This window comes from Hyperolius riggenbachi, chromosome 8, assembly GCF_040937935.1.
Source record: "Hyperolius riggenbachi isolate aHypRig1 chromosome 8, aHypRig1.pri, whole genome shotgun sequence".
NCBI classification, from domain to species: domain Eukaryota; kingdom Metazoa; phylum Chordata; class Amphibia; order Anura; family Hyperoliidae; genus Hyperolius; species Hyperolius riggenbachi.
The window spans coordinates 248,881,742-248,897,526 of NC_090653.1; the positions used below are offsets into that span (position 1 = coordinate 248,881,742).

General features: G+C 44.5%; 2 protein-coding genes across 3 annotated transcripts in view; one reads left to right on the top strand and one right to left on the bottom strand.

Moving 5' to 3' along the window:
• Positions 1-224: 224 nt before the first annotated feature.
• Positions 225-12,421, bottom strand: CDK9 (cyclin dependent kinase 9). Its single transcript, XM_068248570.1, has 7 exons — positions 12,011-12,421; positions 11,112-11,193; positions 10,922-11,012; positions 5,864-6,030; positions 4,703-4,874; positions 2,824-2,972; positions 225-1,227 (listed from the first exon to the last, which is right to left on the bottom strand). The coding sequence occupies exons 1-7, from the start codon at positions 12,205-12,207 to the stop codon at positions 865-867; spliced, it is 1,221 nt and encodes a 406-aa protein (XP_068104671.1). The 5' UTR covers positions 12,208-12,421; the 3' UTR covers positions 225-864.
• Positions 12,422-12,489: 68 nt separating this feature from the next.
• Positions 12,490-15,785, top strand: part of SH2D3C (SH2 domain containing 3C) — a 153,296-nt gene continuing 150,000 nt past the window's right edge. Inside the window, exon 1 of one of the 2 annotated variants that reach the window (XM_068248566.1) lies at positions 12,490-12,551. The gene's annotated coding sequence lies outside the window, so the exon portion shown is untranslated. Of the gene's footprint in view, positions 12,561-15,785 lie in introns of both variants that reach the window. The other variant, XM_068248567.1, reaches the window with a different exon arrangement.

Genomic DNA, 15,785 nt, shown 5'->3' on the forward strand with positions numbered 1-15,785 from the left:
AGCTTACATTTTCCACCAATGTATGTTTTAAGTACAAGTCAATCTGGGTCTGTGGAACACTAAAGAGGTCTCCATGTCCAGAAGACAAAGACAGGGTGGTGTCTGCCTCCTTGCATAGATGTTCTGGTTGTAAAGTTGTTTAAGAGTTAAGTGCAGGAGACCAGATGCAGCAGTCTTGATGGCAACATGTTTAGATCTTTAGAGGCTATGAGGACAAGTCGTGGTCTTCAGGTGAGGCCACCAAGATCGTGCTGGTCTGGTTTCTTGTTCTATGTTTATTTAAGTTAAGATTAGAGTGCTTCAGTTACTATAGACAAGATGATGTTGACCTCCTTGACTACATGTTCTTATGAAGACTAAACAGGAGAATGGGTTCCAGGTGTAGAAAACCAGATGCTTTTGGTCTTGTTATTAGGTGTTCACAGCAGGTTATGGTTAGGAGTAATGGACTCAAGTTTATAAGACAAGAGTGTTAATCTCAAACTAAATAGTCTATACCTATCAGGGATAGATAGAGTCTGTTCCTGAATTTAATACTCTAAAAAGGTTGAAACAGTCAACAGCTCAACAGCTGTGATCAAGTCGTAGGATATGTCTGGATCAATTTAACAATGAGGGGTCAATCCCAAAAGTAATAAGATTATACTTTAGAGATTGCCAATCCAAATGTCAAGTAAATGTTCACATCAAACTGAAGGCAACACATCTGTCCAGAAGAGTGCTTTAGTTCCTAAAATTAAAGGAAAAGTTGTGGTCTCTTTCATGAAGGTAATCCAGCCAGGAGATGTATGGAAGCCCTTTCAAGGAAGTCAGGTCCCCGTGGACAGTTGAACTTCAACTTTTTTTTTGCTCATCTGAGGCATCTTAGAAAACTCGGTCAAACTCAGACTGGTTGGTTGCAGGGTTTCTTCCCTGATTTGCGGGCTGCTGAGGCATATGACCTCCCCGTCGTCGGGGAGGGGCAAGGTATTCAAACATCGACTGATTGTGAGTAGAAAGCATGGTCTTCAGATCAGAAGGCATAGGGTCCGACCAGAAAAAATCATGGTTCAAGGCATCATCACTGTCTATCCTTTGAGCTGGATCCAATACGAGCAATTTGTCTATCAAATCTAATGCGTAAGCATCCTTTACGTAGGCCTTCAACCTGTCCTTTACCTTCCTCTTCTGGCCCTTTGGGAGCTCCAGTTTTTGATAGAGTTCATATTTATCCACATTGGGCCACACCTGAAGATGTAAAAAGAAAACCACAGATTAACACAAAGTACAAAACAAGTTCAGAAAAACTCAAACGTCCGTTAAATTTTGGCACATTTTCTTTAGGTAATTTTGTGCTTGCTCGGGGCCCAAAAGGTTATAAATTATTAGCACCACCATTACAACAAAAAACACCATGCAAGTATGAAATGATCTCCAGTGATGAAAAGACTTATGAAAAGATTAACAAGTCAGGGGCCTGGCGGGATTAAGTAAAACTGAAGTGCCCAGAAAAAGAAAAAATATGGAGAGTGAAGGTTCTGGACCCTACAGAGCCTTCCCGATTCTTACTCTGCTGCTGTCCCTCCCATTGAAGTTGTTTTCTACCTTCGGGAGTCCTCAGAAGGCTTTGGAAGCACTCGAGTCCCTGAGAGCTTCCTAAGACGGGTGGCTCAATACTGCACGTGTGAGCTCACACTCATGCCTGGCACAGAGCTGCCCATCTTCTGAAGCACTCGGACACACGAGTGCTGAAGCCATCCAAGGACACCTGAAGGAGAGGAATTTCAGTGGGGGATATCGGTGGACCAAGGTCACACAGAGAGGACCAGGAAGGCTCTATGGCATCCAGAGCCTTTCCTCTCCCATAGGCGAGTACCTAACGTTTTTCTTTCAGGTCATGTCGCATTTGCTGTAAGAGAAAACTTTTGTGCATCAGGGTTACCATCAGTAACTCCATTAATCAAGGCCAGCTTATTGTCAGCAATTTTATAGCTCGCTGTGTGCTGTAACAATGCTGAGTATCGGATAAGGGGCCTCGTGGTATATAGAGAAAGTTAATTTCCCATTCTGGACATTTTAATTGAATAGCACCAGGTCAGGATCAGGAGTACCATTATAAATAAAACATAATAAAGTTTCTCATGCACTTTTACACAAGGATATTTACTAAACTCTGAATCCACTTGCAGGTCATTGTAAAAAACACTGCAGTTCTGCTTTAAACCTCCAGACACAAATGTTTTCCTAGACCAGTACAGGAACTGGGTGGTAAAGCTGGTTTTAAATAAGTGTACAAGCTCCTGGATTAACTGATAACATTTTTAACACACACTTGGTCAGGAGCCGGAGTACTAGCCAACTTCCTGCAACACAGACTTCCAGAGTTATAGCCTGCAATTTACTTAAAGTATAGTCTGTGCCCAACCCCCTTTGCAATCCCAACAGCATAATAATGAGCCAAGCATGCAGTGATCCTGCACAAAAAAAGTCAGTAGTTAACTTATTCCACAAGACCTCTTTTCTAGGATAGGATTCTCTAGCTATAGAAACCCCATTAGAGGCGCATCTGGCATGGCTATAGGGAATTCAATTGCGTTCTCCTTTTTGTTTTTCTGCTGAACGCAACCCAATTTCTTTTACTCACGTGAATCAGATTGCAGTCTATATATTTCAATAGGTTGCATTTCCCATCGAAATTCACATGCAGAGAAAGACAGCAAAATTGTACACAATGGAAACGGTCCCTTAGACCAAACGTCACAAGTAAATTAGTGCTGAGATTTGGTGGTTAACAGGAACAAAGCTTTGAGCACTTGCTTATCCACCTCCTGCCACAATACTAACCTCAGGGGTGATCGATCCACACAGCTGGCTTATTAGTGTCAGTTGGTGTTGTTCTGTGTTCCCTTGCATAATGGGACTTCTTGTCCACATCTCCGCCATGATGCACCCGCCACCCCACAGGTCAATGGGAGGTCCATAATCCCGCTCTCCTAAAATAAATGAAAGGTCAACATTAAAAAAAACAGTAATTAAAGGAATACTATTTAAGTATCTCAATTTCTGGAAGCAGCATTAATCAATATGGCAATATGAGTCAGAACGAACACAGCATATGCTTCTGCTGTGTAGTGTGTCTTTTTATAATATACCTTGCAGACAGCGTCCCCTGAACAAACTGACGGCGACGGGTTATTGGGGCAGACCATTATGCTAGAGGTGATGCCTCTTGCCGAGTGCAGCTGTGGACTATACTGTTTTATGCTCCCCAACATCAGTGCAAGTTATCCAGCATGTTACTATGAGGACGGAGAGACAACAGCTCTCCCTCCCTCTCACTCCAAGTCTGCCCGGCCAATAACACCATGCTTACTTGTCCCCTTCTGCTTGCGTGTGAAGAGAATCGTCAGAAGTTTCCCTTCACACTAGTGAAGCCCGGTTCATGAGGGATTGGCTCATTTGAGCCGGTTCTTTCCTGTGAGTCGAGTGATCCGACTCATCACACTGAACCGAATCAGTTCAGTGAATGAGAAAGACACTGAACCGAATCAGTCCAGTGGATGAGAAAGGAATCCTTTCTCATCCACTGGACTGATTCGGTTCAGTGTCTTTCTCATTCACTTTACTGATTCGGTTTAGTGTGATGAGTCGGATCACTCGACTCACAGGAAAGAACCGGCTCAAATGAGCCAATCCCTCATGAACCGGGCTTCACTAGTGTGAAGGGAAACTTCTGACGATTCTCTTCACACGCAAGCAGAAGGGGACAAGTAAGCATGGTGTTATTGGCCGGGCAGACTTGGAGTGAGAGGGAGGGAGAGCTGTTGTCTCTCCCTCCTCATAGTAACATGCTGGATAACTTGCACTGATGTTGGGGAGCATAAAACAGTATAGTCCACAGCTGCACTCGGCAAGAGGCATCACCTCTAGCATAATGGTCTGCCCCAATAACCCGTCGCCGTCAGTTTGTTCAGGGGACGCTGTCTGCAAGGTATATTAAAAAAAGACACACTACACAGCAGAAACATATGCGGTGTTCGTTCTGACTCATATTGCCATATTGATTAATGCTGCTTCCAGAAATTTGAGATACTTTAATAGTATTCCTTTAACATTGCTAAATAGATATGATGTTCACAAAGACCAGAGAAACATTGCAACAATCACATAAGCTTCATACGGGGGTTCAGAATAAGAGCGCTGCTGGACCATTTCTGTAGCAGACCTATGGACATTTGGAGCGTACTCACTGACCCATTCACACAAGTCTGTTTTAACTGGGTCCTGCACACATATATATATTATTTGGTGGGGGTAGTACGCAGGAGTTGCATTGCCATTCAACTGACACTGCGCCAGGGCTGTGGAGTTGAAGTCAAAGAGTTGGAGCAATTTTGGGTACCTGGAGTCTGAGGACTGGTAAGAGTGGTAAAGATTTGCTTACACCTAAGTTTTATTCAATTGGTCCATTTTCAAGCTGCATACATTTGAATAATTTTGCATCATTGACTATCCCTACAGTCCATGCATGGAGCAGCCCACTAAGCACTATTCAAGGTTTTAAGCTAAGCTGCCTGAAGTGATGCATTATGGACATTCCATATTCCAGGCAATTACTCTGTTGTAATGAAGCCAAACAATACTGCATTCAGTGTTGCACCCCCACAGCCCTGCATTCCAGTCCTAAAAAAGGAAGCCTTATTACTGCAATGATATAGCTTACCTAAAAGCAGCTCAGGAGGGCGATACCAGAGGGTGACTACGCGGTTTGTATATCTGTTTGGCTGGCTGTTTTTAGCCAGGCTGAAGGCTCGAGCCAATCCAAAGTCAGCTAGTTTTAAAATGCCGTCTCTGGTAATGAGCACATTCGCGGCCTTCATGTCTCTATGCAAAATCTGGTAGATGGAAAGAAGAAAAAAAAAATTATTTCGAGGCAAAACAGTCAATTGAAATAACTCATAAGAACTAAATAATTCATAACATTCCAATATCATATGTCTGAAATTATCATGAATACCCTTTATCGCCTACTGCTAGACTCCTCCCCCACTGTCCAGTCAGAAAGAGGAAGGCCTGGAGACATACTGTGAGCTCTTTTCTGACCGTCCAGGCCGTGTTTACGTTCTTTGTTTTTTTTTTAAATGCTCCCATTGACTTGCATTAATATCACGGCAAAAATCACAGTAATCATGATTTTTCAAAAGATCCGAGATCGCAGTGATTTTGCCGCAATTTTATTGCAAGTCAATGGGAGAGAAAAAAAAAACGCAGACTCATTGCTGACGGTCAGAAAAGTACTCACAGTGTGTCTCAGGCCTTGGCTCTCTCTCAATTAGGGACACAGACTGCAATAAAGCCATTATGTCCAACAGCTTTCCAAATGACCCAAACTGAAAATAAAACAAACATTCTCAAGAGTGGAACTTCAAAGTGAAGCTCAAATTAAAATCAAAACTTTTATAGTTTAGGATAAGAGTGAGAAATGTAGGAGTTTGTCCTTTTCATCTGTACTGAGGAGCTTTCCTTTCCCTTCCTGCATAGCCGACTGCGGTTACCTCATCACGCAGCGAGGAAAAATATTGCTCAGCATGGACCCATAAAAGATTTAGAAAACATCAGGTTTTTAACCCCCACTGAGGTATTTTTTCCTCATCCCGAAGTTGGGCAACTTGACAAGAAGAGAGTTAAAATTTATAAATGGAAAATCAAATTGTAATAAAAACCCCATAAGCAAGTTGTCACAACCCATTGCCCTATTTTTGCCTCTTATCTTTCAATTATGGGTCTTTACTGGTATCCACAGAAGTACTTTAGGACACATGGTAACTATAGATCATAGGAAGAGCAAATTTACATGGAGCAGAAATGACGTGCATACGCTTACCTTATTTCGGTGGATGTAATAGAGACCGTTCAGAAGCATTTGCATGACTTTCTTAATTTCGGCCAAGGTGAATTTCACATGTGCGTTACTTAGAAGTCCGGCAAGATCGTGCTCACAGAAGTCAAAAACAAGGAAAATGCTTCCCTTGCACCTATTATATTGATTTGCTGTACAGAAAAAAACATGGTAAAGTAAGTAAAACATTCTCAAAAACTAATATACGGACAAGGAGAAAATTGGCTCTTGGGGGCATACAAAAAAAAAAAAAAAAAAAAAAAAAAAAAAAACTACCTTTATTGTATCAAATCTATTAATCTAAACATCACACAAATATCTCATATGTAAAATTCTAAAATTGAACCACCTCATCCATCAAAAACACCCCAAGAAGGCTGCAGTCCTCCATGTTAGCAACAAAAAAAACCAAAAAACAAAAAAAACCCAGTTATCACGGTTTAGTGAATCAAGCCCATAAAGTAAATGCATTGTGTTTGTGATGCAAACTGGTGGCTAGTCTACTTCCAGAGCTTCACTGTGTACTTGGCGCTTTGAGTCCGCCAGGAGAAAAGCGCGATATAAATGTTCTGTGTTTGTTTGTTTGTTTACTTTAAAGCCATCTAAACCCCATTTAATAAGGAAATATTGAGAGCTGGCTAGCACTGAGAAATAAAAACCCACATACGTCATCTAGATAGATAATAATTACACAGCTCATAAACTGAAATAAAACTTCTCAATATCAAATTGTTTCCCAGACAGTCAATCCTCTAAGACCACCGATTACAACTACAGGTAGTCCCCGACTTACGAACAACCCGCCAATACAAACGGCATGGATTCTGTGTTTCCATTGGAACAAGTAAAAAAAATTTCCGAATTGGACTTGTAGTTTTTGAGAAAAATCGATTTTAAAAAAATTCAAAGAAAAAATGGCTTTTAAAGCGGATGAAAAATGAACTATATCAAGTAACTTGTCTATATATCCTAGCTAAAGTTTAGATAGTTTACACAGCAAATCTAGCTGCAAACCGCTTTAATAGAATAAGAATATTTCTTCCTGTGATACAGTGACAGAAGCCATGTTGTGTGTAAACATTAAGGTGGCTATACACTGGCCCGATTTCCGCCCGTTTCGACAGCAGATTCGATCACTGGGATCGAATCTGCTGCCAATCGTTCACGCTACACGCCGAATTTCGATCCATTCCGTCCGATCCCGTCGATCGCGCCGTGCGGAAAATAACCGTCGATCGCCCGCGGGTAAAGAGCGCATCGCTAGCGGCGTTCGAGTGCCCGACGACCGACGCAATAGAGCCCGCATACATTACCTGCTCCGCCGGCGCGACTCCCGGGTCTCCACTCTTCTCCGTATCGGCTCTGGTCTGGTCTCCTCCGGCATCCTTCCCTTCTTCCTGTCCCGGCAGGAAGTTTAAACAGTAGAGGGCGCTCTACTGTTTAAACTTCCCCCAGACAGGAAGAAGGGAAGCATGCCGAAGACCAGAGCAGACCAGAGCGGAGACGGAGAAGAAGAGCGGTGACCGGGGGCAGTCGCACCAGCGGAGCAGGTAATGTATGCGGGCGGGGGGAGCGGCGGCAGCACCACCACAACAGATTGTGATCGGTTTCAGGCTGAAATCGGTTCACAATCTGTTTGCAGTAAAGGTAGCCATACGATCCCTCTCTGATCAGATTCGATCAGATAGGGATCTGTCTGTTGGTCGAATCTGATGGCAAATCGACCAGTGTATGGCTACCTTTACACAGAGGCAGGCTTATCTGTATCTTGAGCAAAGAAAACTAATCCCCCCTCCTCCTCCCTCCTCCCCTCTGCCTCTGAAATCTCTGGCTAGTAATACCTCCCCCTCCTCCTGCCCAGACTGAGCTCCCATGAGCCCTTGCTACTGTCTGAAAGTGCCTTGGCTCTCTGAAAACCTGTGGGAGTGGTTTAGTTTATAGGGAATTAGAGCATTAAAACAAAAACAAAAAAGTATTTGGCTTGAGGAATGCCCTATAAACAATAGGAAAGGAACACAATTATGCAATGAGTAAAAGTTCATCTCGGATCCACTTTAAACATGTATAAGCAGGTGCAGAGGTGTCACAGAGGAGGTACAGGAGACAGAGATGGCACAATGTTTTGCCTTAAGAACAGATTCAGGTTAAAAAGGAACCTACAGTCTATCTCGTTCGTTAACCAAGGACTACCTGCATACACATTTGTAGGAGTCAGAAGTGTGTAACCATAACTCCTGAATATTAGACCAAACATTAGGCAACAATCTTTGTACGCGTGTACGATTCCTAAAACCACATACACATGATAGAGAAAACTCTGCCAACCCTTCTTGGTGGATTGCTTCAGCCAACTGACAGCTCAAAGCATTGTTCACTCCAATTACTGCTCATGCAATGCTCCAATTACACTTGCGCCACTCCCCGCATAAAAGACGCTGCTAGCCGCAAGGCAAGGCTAGCAATGCATCTGTCAGCATTAGCCCAGCCATGTCTCCCGATGGATCATGCACCAATCCTTGAAAAGGACGACATGCCTCATACATGAATATAAGGTTTTAAGGCCCGTACACACGCTAGATAGGCTGGAACGACGGGTCCGTCAGACCCTCCCGCTGGGCGGGTGTTCCAGCGACAGTACAGCGTGTGTATAGTCTGCCTGCAGACTGATACGGCTGTTTCTGAATGATCCGCCGGACGGATCGTTCAGAAACAGCCTTATCAGTCTGCCTGACAGACTGTACACACACTGTACTGTCGCTGGAACGCACGCCCAGCGGGAAGTTCTGACGGACCCGTCGTTCCAGCCTATCTAGCGTGTGTACGGGCCTTTAGACACCTAGATTGCAACACAAAACACACAATTAAGTGAGCTGCATTTAATTGTTTTAACATTTCTGCAAATCAAAATCTTTGCTTTATTTATTCATTCAGTGATTTGGGTCCCAGGATTACTGAAGTGGCAGCTTATTAGCTGTCTGGCCTTCCTGGTATTTACTCACTTAAATAGTAGGTGTTTAAAATTCAGGTGACAATAAGATGATTAAAAAAGGCTATTGTGGGATAAATAGTATCTTAGATTAACCAGCAAGTGATAATGGATAATTGTTTAAATCTCCTTATCGAAAAAAATAAAAGGGAGAGAAACTACTGGGTGTTTTAAGTGAATCTAATGCATTGTTTAAGGTGCCCATACACTCGTCAGATTGGCAGCAGACAGATAAGAAATGCATCTGATGATCTATCTGATGCGTTTTTAGAACATTTTTTACCAGGATAGAATTCCAACAGATTTCAGTTTGAAATCTGTTGAAATTCGATCTGATGGCATTTTTTTGCCATCAGATTTCCATTAAGGCCAATGCAAACTGATAAGCAATCTCATCAGATCGACCTAAATTTTCCACCCTGCTAGTTCGATGGAAATCCATCGAAATCGATCGAAATCGGCCGTCGATCGGTCGATCGGCCAACCGATTTGCGATCGATCGATCGATCGATCGACCGCGATCGATCGATCGGCCAGAAAATCGGCTGAGTGTATGGGCTGCTTTAATGTAAACTCCAACAAAATAACAAAAGGGGAAAAAGGGGGTCTTGGTAGTCTAGAAAACACACACATACATAAAAACAAAGAAAAATAATTAACATGGAAATAGACAAGTGTGAGTGAAGACTAGTAGCAACTTCTGACAAGGAGGTACATTCACTAAAGCCAAGGCGCTCAAGCAGTGTGGGTTAACGACCGCGCGTAGTGTGCGCATGCTATAATTAACTCCCGCTATGTTAGCACAATAACGTTAGTGCATCAAGGCCAAAGAGAAAAAAAAAACAAAGCAAACGTGAACTGAGAAAGACAACAACAAAAAAACAACAAAACATCAAAATCAAGAAATAAATTGTCTGCCTTTCACTCTGTGAAAACGACTATGGTGATAATCGCATATAACCTGACAGTACTCTTTTACTAGGAACTACATATGGTGCAATTTCCCAGATCGACAGGCTGTCCTGCTCCCGATCAATGGCAAAATTGATTTTCAGATAACCACTGCACAAATTTGATCCAGTTATCAATTGTATGAATTGAACATGTTGTAAATTATAGGTTTAACCCAGTGGTGCCCAACCTTTTATGAGGTATCGCCCCTTAGGGGAAGACGACTCACCCCTGTCGCCCCCCTTCTCTTAGTACGGTATACCCTTACGCCAGGTGGTGGTGCCAGTGGAGGGGGTAGCGCCGTGACCTTGCCAGCTAAAAATAGCCGGTGACTCAACTACTTTGCGCCAATTCCCTTACCGGTGTAATGTCAGCTATTGCAGCCCCGCATGCGCAGTAAGAGCCTGCGTCCCATTAAATTGTGCAGCCACATAAAACGTCCTAAATATCTCCGCTTCTGCACCACGTACACTCCCGAAATTTTCAGGGGAGGGAGGGGACCCCCAGATCTAGCTCTGTGCCGAATTGCAGCCCCCAAGCCCCGCTGGTTCCCGAGACTGATTGCAGAAAACCTATCTCGGGAACTAGCAGGGCTCGGGGGCTGCAATTCGACACAGAGCTAGATCTGGGGGTCCCCTCCCTCCCCTGAAAATTTCGGGAGTGTATGTGGTGCGGAAGCGGAGATATTTCAGGTAAATAATATCTAACTTCCCACTGAGCATGCGCGATACTCAGTGAGGAAGGCTGCTTCCAGGCTGCAATATCTGACATTACACCGGTGCGTGACCAACGAGCCCTGAGGAATTACGCAACTCTATCATGCACACTTGCATATTTTATACAGATCATATTTTTTGCCCATAATTTTCTTTAAAAAGAGTGACACTGCGACACTTTATTTTTTCTGCCTTTACATACTGATCGCCCCCCTGTTGCCCCCCACAAATTTACCGCCCCCCTTAGAACCCAAATCGCCCACCCGGGGGCGATCGCCCCCAGGTTAGGAACCAATGGTTTAACCCATCGATCTTACGTTAAATTGCATGGTGTGTACCTAGCATTACACAGAAAGACAGTATGCTTGCACAAGATCGTACATTCCATACCTTTGGTTCTGCAGATTTCTATTAAGTTTACAACATTTTCATGCTTCAAAAGTTGCAGTATTTTTATTTCACGCAACGCAGTAATAGGGAACTGCAAAAAGAGAGGGAACAAATGTTAACACAGAAAAAATGAAATTTTAATCACTTAACTAAAAAGTCAAGGTAAACAGAAAGAAGCGATGGTACTTACACCTTCCTTTTCATTCTCCATCAATACTTTTTTTAAGGCAACTTTCTTCCCTGATTGCCGATGTTTCGCTTTGAAGACCTCCCTATAAAGACACAAGAGAGATGGAAAGGTTAAATGTCACCTGTTAAAGTTACTGCATGAATTTTTTTTTGTATCGCGTACATTTTGGCTGCATGCACCAGCTGTGCGAATACTGCACACATTATTTCAAAACCTGGTCAAGGTTTATGCAATGTACACATATTTGCACACATTATCCAGAACTGCATTTGTTGCTTCGCTGCCATTCCCCCTATTGTAGATGTACACCCCCCCCCCCCCCATTAATACTTTACCTGCCCAGGGTCGCCGCACTCTTTTTCCTCGTTTAAACCCCAAGTGCTATGGATCTCAGTGCTGGCAGTCTGTAGCCCTGTCCTCTATGAGGATCTCAGTGCTGGGAGTCTGTAGCCCTGGCCTCTACGAGGATCTCAGTGCTGGGGGTCTGTAGCCCTGGCCTCTATGGGGATCTCAGTGCTGGCAGTCTGCAGCCCTGTCCTCTATGAGGATCTCAGTGCTGGGGGTCTGTAGCCCTGGCCTCTATGGGGGATCTCAGTGCTGGCAGTCTGTAGCCCTGTCCTCTATGAGGATCTCAGTGCTGGGAGTCTGTAGCCCCGGTGTTCCGACGTGATAACCTACACGTCGAATTGGAGCACCGGCCTCTATGAGGATCTCAGTGCTGGGGGTCTGTAGCCCCGGCCTCTATGAGGATCTCAGTGCTGGGGGTCTGTAGCCCTGGCCTCTATGAGGATCTCAGTGCTGGGGGTCTGTAGCCCTGGCCTCTATGAGGATCTCAGTGCTGGGGGTCTGTAGCTCTGGCCTCTATGAGGATTGTAGTACTAGAAGTCGTTATTTCTTACCCGAAGGTGCCCTGGCCGATCTTGGCGAGGCGCTCGTACTTGGACACCTCATCGCAGAAGGGGAACTCCATGCTGTCGTAGTTTTTGGCCATGATGGATGGCGGCAGCGCATCGGCCCGGGCCTCCTGTCCAGAGCTTGGGCCGCCCCGATCTCCGGTGGCATTCGGAGCCGCGGCCTTTGCGGAAGTCCCACGCATGAGGCAAGCCGGAGTCCACAAGGGATACACGGAAGACAATTACCAGATGAGCCCGACTCCAGGAGGCTTCACACACCAGTACGTAACCGAGAGAATGACGAAAAAGCGAATGAATGGTAATAAAATAAAATATACGCAGGAATTATATCCGAGGAGCGAACACTAGGCCGCAGTGTTGACAAAGAAAGGGGCGGGGCGAGGGCGGCGCTCAGGAATGACGTGCCTGTCTGACTATCTGTACCACGTGACGGTCTGTGAGGAAGCGACGCTGCTGATTGGGTGCGGCGTGTGTGAGGAAAGCGCCGCCATTTTACTTCAAGGCACCTGCCCTACAATGCCTGAATGTGATTATTGTACTGTAGTTTTATATTTGATAATAATATTATGATAGCTGGGCTGAAGTGCAGGGATTTTACTGGTGGACACTTATGGTAGGGGTAATTTAGAAGATGGACATGGTGAATGTTATAGTGAGATCTGTTTATAGAAAGGAATATTCATGAGATTTGGAGTAATACAAGCTGGCCTCTGCAGTTTCTACAGTTAAAGTAATATACTGTTCATGGGTTCATCATGGCATTGGTACATGTGATCCCCCAGTACTTCCATATGGAAACCTCATATAGGACAATTGTGGTTCCCTACTTGCAGCAGTTGGGAAACACTATCCATGTCTACAACAAGAAGTTTTGAATCAGGATGATACCATTTATTGGCTAACTTAGAGATGGATAAAGAGTGAGCTTTCGATTTATAAAAAGCCTTCGTCGGACTGGTTCATAGGTTTAAAGTTGTGCGAATGGAGGTGGATGCGAAGAAAGTGCCATCGCCCGAAAGCTGCAATACGAGGTTCTTGGTGTGCAATTTTAATGTTTATTTAATAGATAGAGGCCCTTATTCAAGTCACTTTTTTGCTAAATTCTTTCTTTGGATATAATTTTTAATATTCTGTTTAAAATAAATTTTCAGCTCTCTGCAATTGATTGAAGTACCAAAAAGTAGATGAAAAAGTACTGTCAAAATTATTTTGTCTGCTGGAGGCTTAAGGTGTACCTGAGACTACAAAAGTAAAAGATTTGATACTTACACTGGGCTTCCTCCAGCTCCATAAACACAGCTGAGTTCCATTCCACCTACACTAAACTCCTTACATATGAAGGAATCAGGGGATACTTCTTGCCATACATAATTATAATACGTTTTGAGTGAAACAGCATTATAAAACAACTGAATCAGTGTTTTAAGTTCTAGTTTTCTACTGTAATATGAACTATTATTATTTTCATTAAGTGTATAGTGTTGACATCTTTCACGGCATTTTACAGAGTATATATAGTCTTGTCGCTAACTGTCTCTCAGATGAGTTCACAATCTAATCCCTACTATAGTCATGTCTCCAGTACATACAGTATATCTGTCACAGTCCAGGGCCAATTTTAGAAGGAAGCCCATTAACTTATCTGTATGTTTTTGGGATGTGGGAGCAAACCGGAGTGCCCAGAGGAAAGCCATGCAGATACGGGGAGGACATGCAAACTCAGTGCAGATAGTGCCCAGGTTGAGGTTCAAACTAGGGACCCAGGGACCAGGCACTGCAAGGCAAGAGTGCAGTCCACTCCGCCACCATGCTGCATTTGTTATCTCCTCCATGGGTTTTAACTATCATCTGTATGCAGATGACACCCAGATCTACCTCCCCACCCCTGACATATCCACCAATACCATGGACAAGGTCTCCTCCTGCCTATCAGCCATCTCCTCCTGGATGTCCGCTAGGTTCCTGAAACTAAATCTAGACAAAACGGAATTTATGATCTTCCCACCCCGGCCATCCACGAACCTCCCAGATGTGCATGTCACTGTTAACCACACTACCATTCGCCCTACCTCTCAAGCCCGTTGTCTGGGTGTCACCCTGGACTCCGCACTCTCCTTCACTTCCCACATCCAAATCCTCACAAAGTCCTGCAACTTCCACCTTCGTAACATCTGTAAGATTCGCCCTTTCCTGACCTCTGCCACCACCAAACTCCTCATCCATGCCCTCATAATTTCCCGCCTTGACTACTGCAATGCCCTGCTGTCTGGTCTCCCTATGACCCGAACAGCCCCACTGCAGTCCATCATGAATGCGGCAGCCAGAATTATCCACTGCTCCCATCGCTCCACCACGGCAGATCCCCTCCTAGAATCCCTCCACTGGCTTCCTATCCAGTCCAGAATCAAATTCAAGATACTGTGTCTGACCTACAAATCGGTCCACAAAACCTGTCAAACCTACATTTCCGATCTTACTCAGAGGTACACACCTAGCCGCTCACTCCGCTCTTCCAATGAACTTCGCCTAACCGCCCCCCGCATCACCCAGTCCCATGCACGCCTCCAGGACTTCTCAAGAGCTGCTCCAACACTATGGAACTCCCTACCTCCACCCATTAGGGCAGCCCCCTCCTTCAACATCTTCAAGAAAGCCCTCAAAACTCACCTTTTCACTCTGGCCTACTACCCCTCACAAGTGCTCTAAACCTACAGCTGAACTCTGGTCCCCTACCGTTCGTGTCCTTACCTCTCCCTCTAGATTGTAAGCCTTTGGGCAGGGTCCTCCTCCTTTTGTGTCCTACCTGATCATGCACCTCCATTACTGTGAACCCATGCTATGCATCTGAGTGAACCTAACTTGCCTAATCTCCATGCTCAATCCAGTGACTGACTAAGCATTACCTTGTACTCATACTGTGCTGTGTGATCTGGTTTTCTATTATTCCTGTATTGTCATATTGCTGTATGTCACCCCTAAATATTGTCTGTAACCTAAATTAATGTTCAGCGCTGCGTAATATGTTGGCGCTTTATAAATACAATAAATAATAATAATAATAATTTGTTCATGCCAATGTGCACGCTATGCAGAATTGCAGATACCGACACTCTTACTAGACTTCCTTTTGCGATGACAAAAAAATTCTTGGCAACTAAATTACTAAAATTTAGTGTGTGCCTGTAGTATTAGAATGGACTGACTCATTTTTGTTCACACTTTTGCCCATATGAAATACATAGTTTCCTCATAGGAGATATTTGTGCACCTTGTCAATAAACTGCCCTTTAAAGGGACCCTGAGCAGTGCCCTAAAAAAATAAATTTAGACTTAACTGGGGCTTGCTCCAGCTCCCCATAGGTTGCAAGGGCCTCCGGCATCCTCTTCTTCTTTTCCGCTGTCTCACTGGCGGCTCCGGTAATCCGTCAACTTTGGCTGAAGTGGCGTGAGCTCATGGTCCCTTTAAAGCACCAGCAAGGAAAAAAATACTCATAATTTTGATAGTACTTTTTTAACTTGCTTTTTGGCACTTTTTCATTTCCCAAGTGCTGATGGGTTATTTTAACCACTTGAGGACCGCCCCCAGCCGATGGGCGGCGGCAAAGTCCGGGCCCAAACGACCGCAATACGCCCATCGGCGGGGGCGGCTGCGGGAGTGGTTATGCGGCGATCGCGTCATTCGTGACGCGATCAGCCGCCGGGGACTGGCTCCGCCCACCGCTCGTAGTAACCCGCCGGCCGTTCGGAAGCGCCGGCGGGT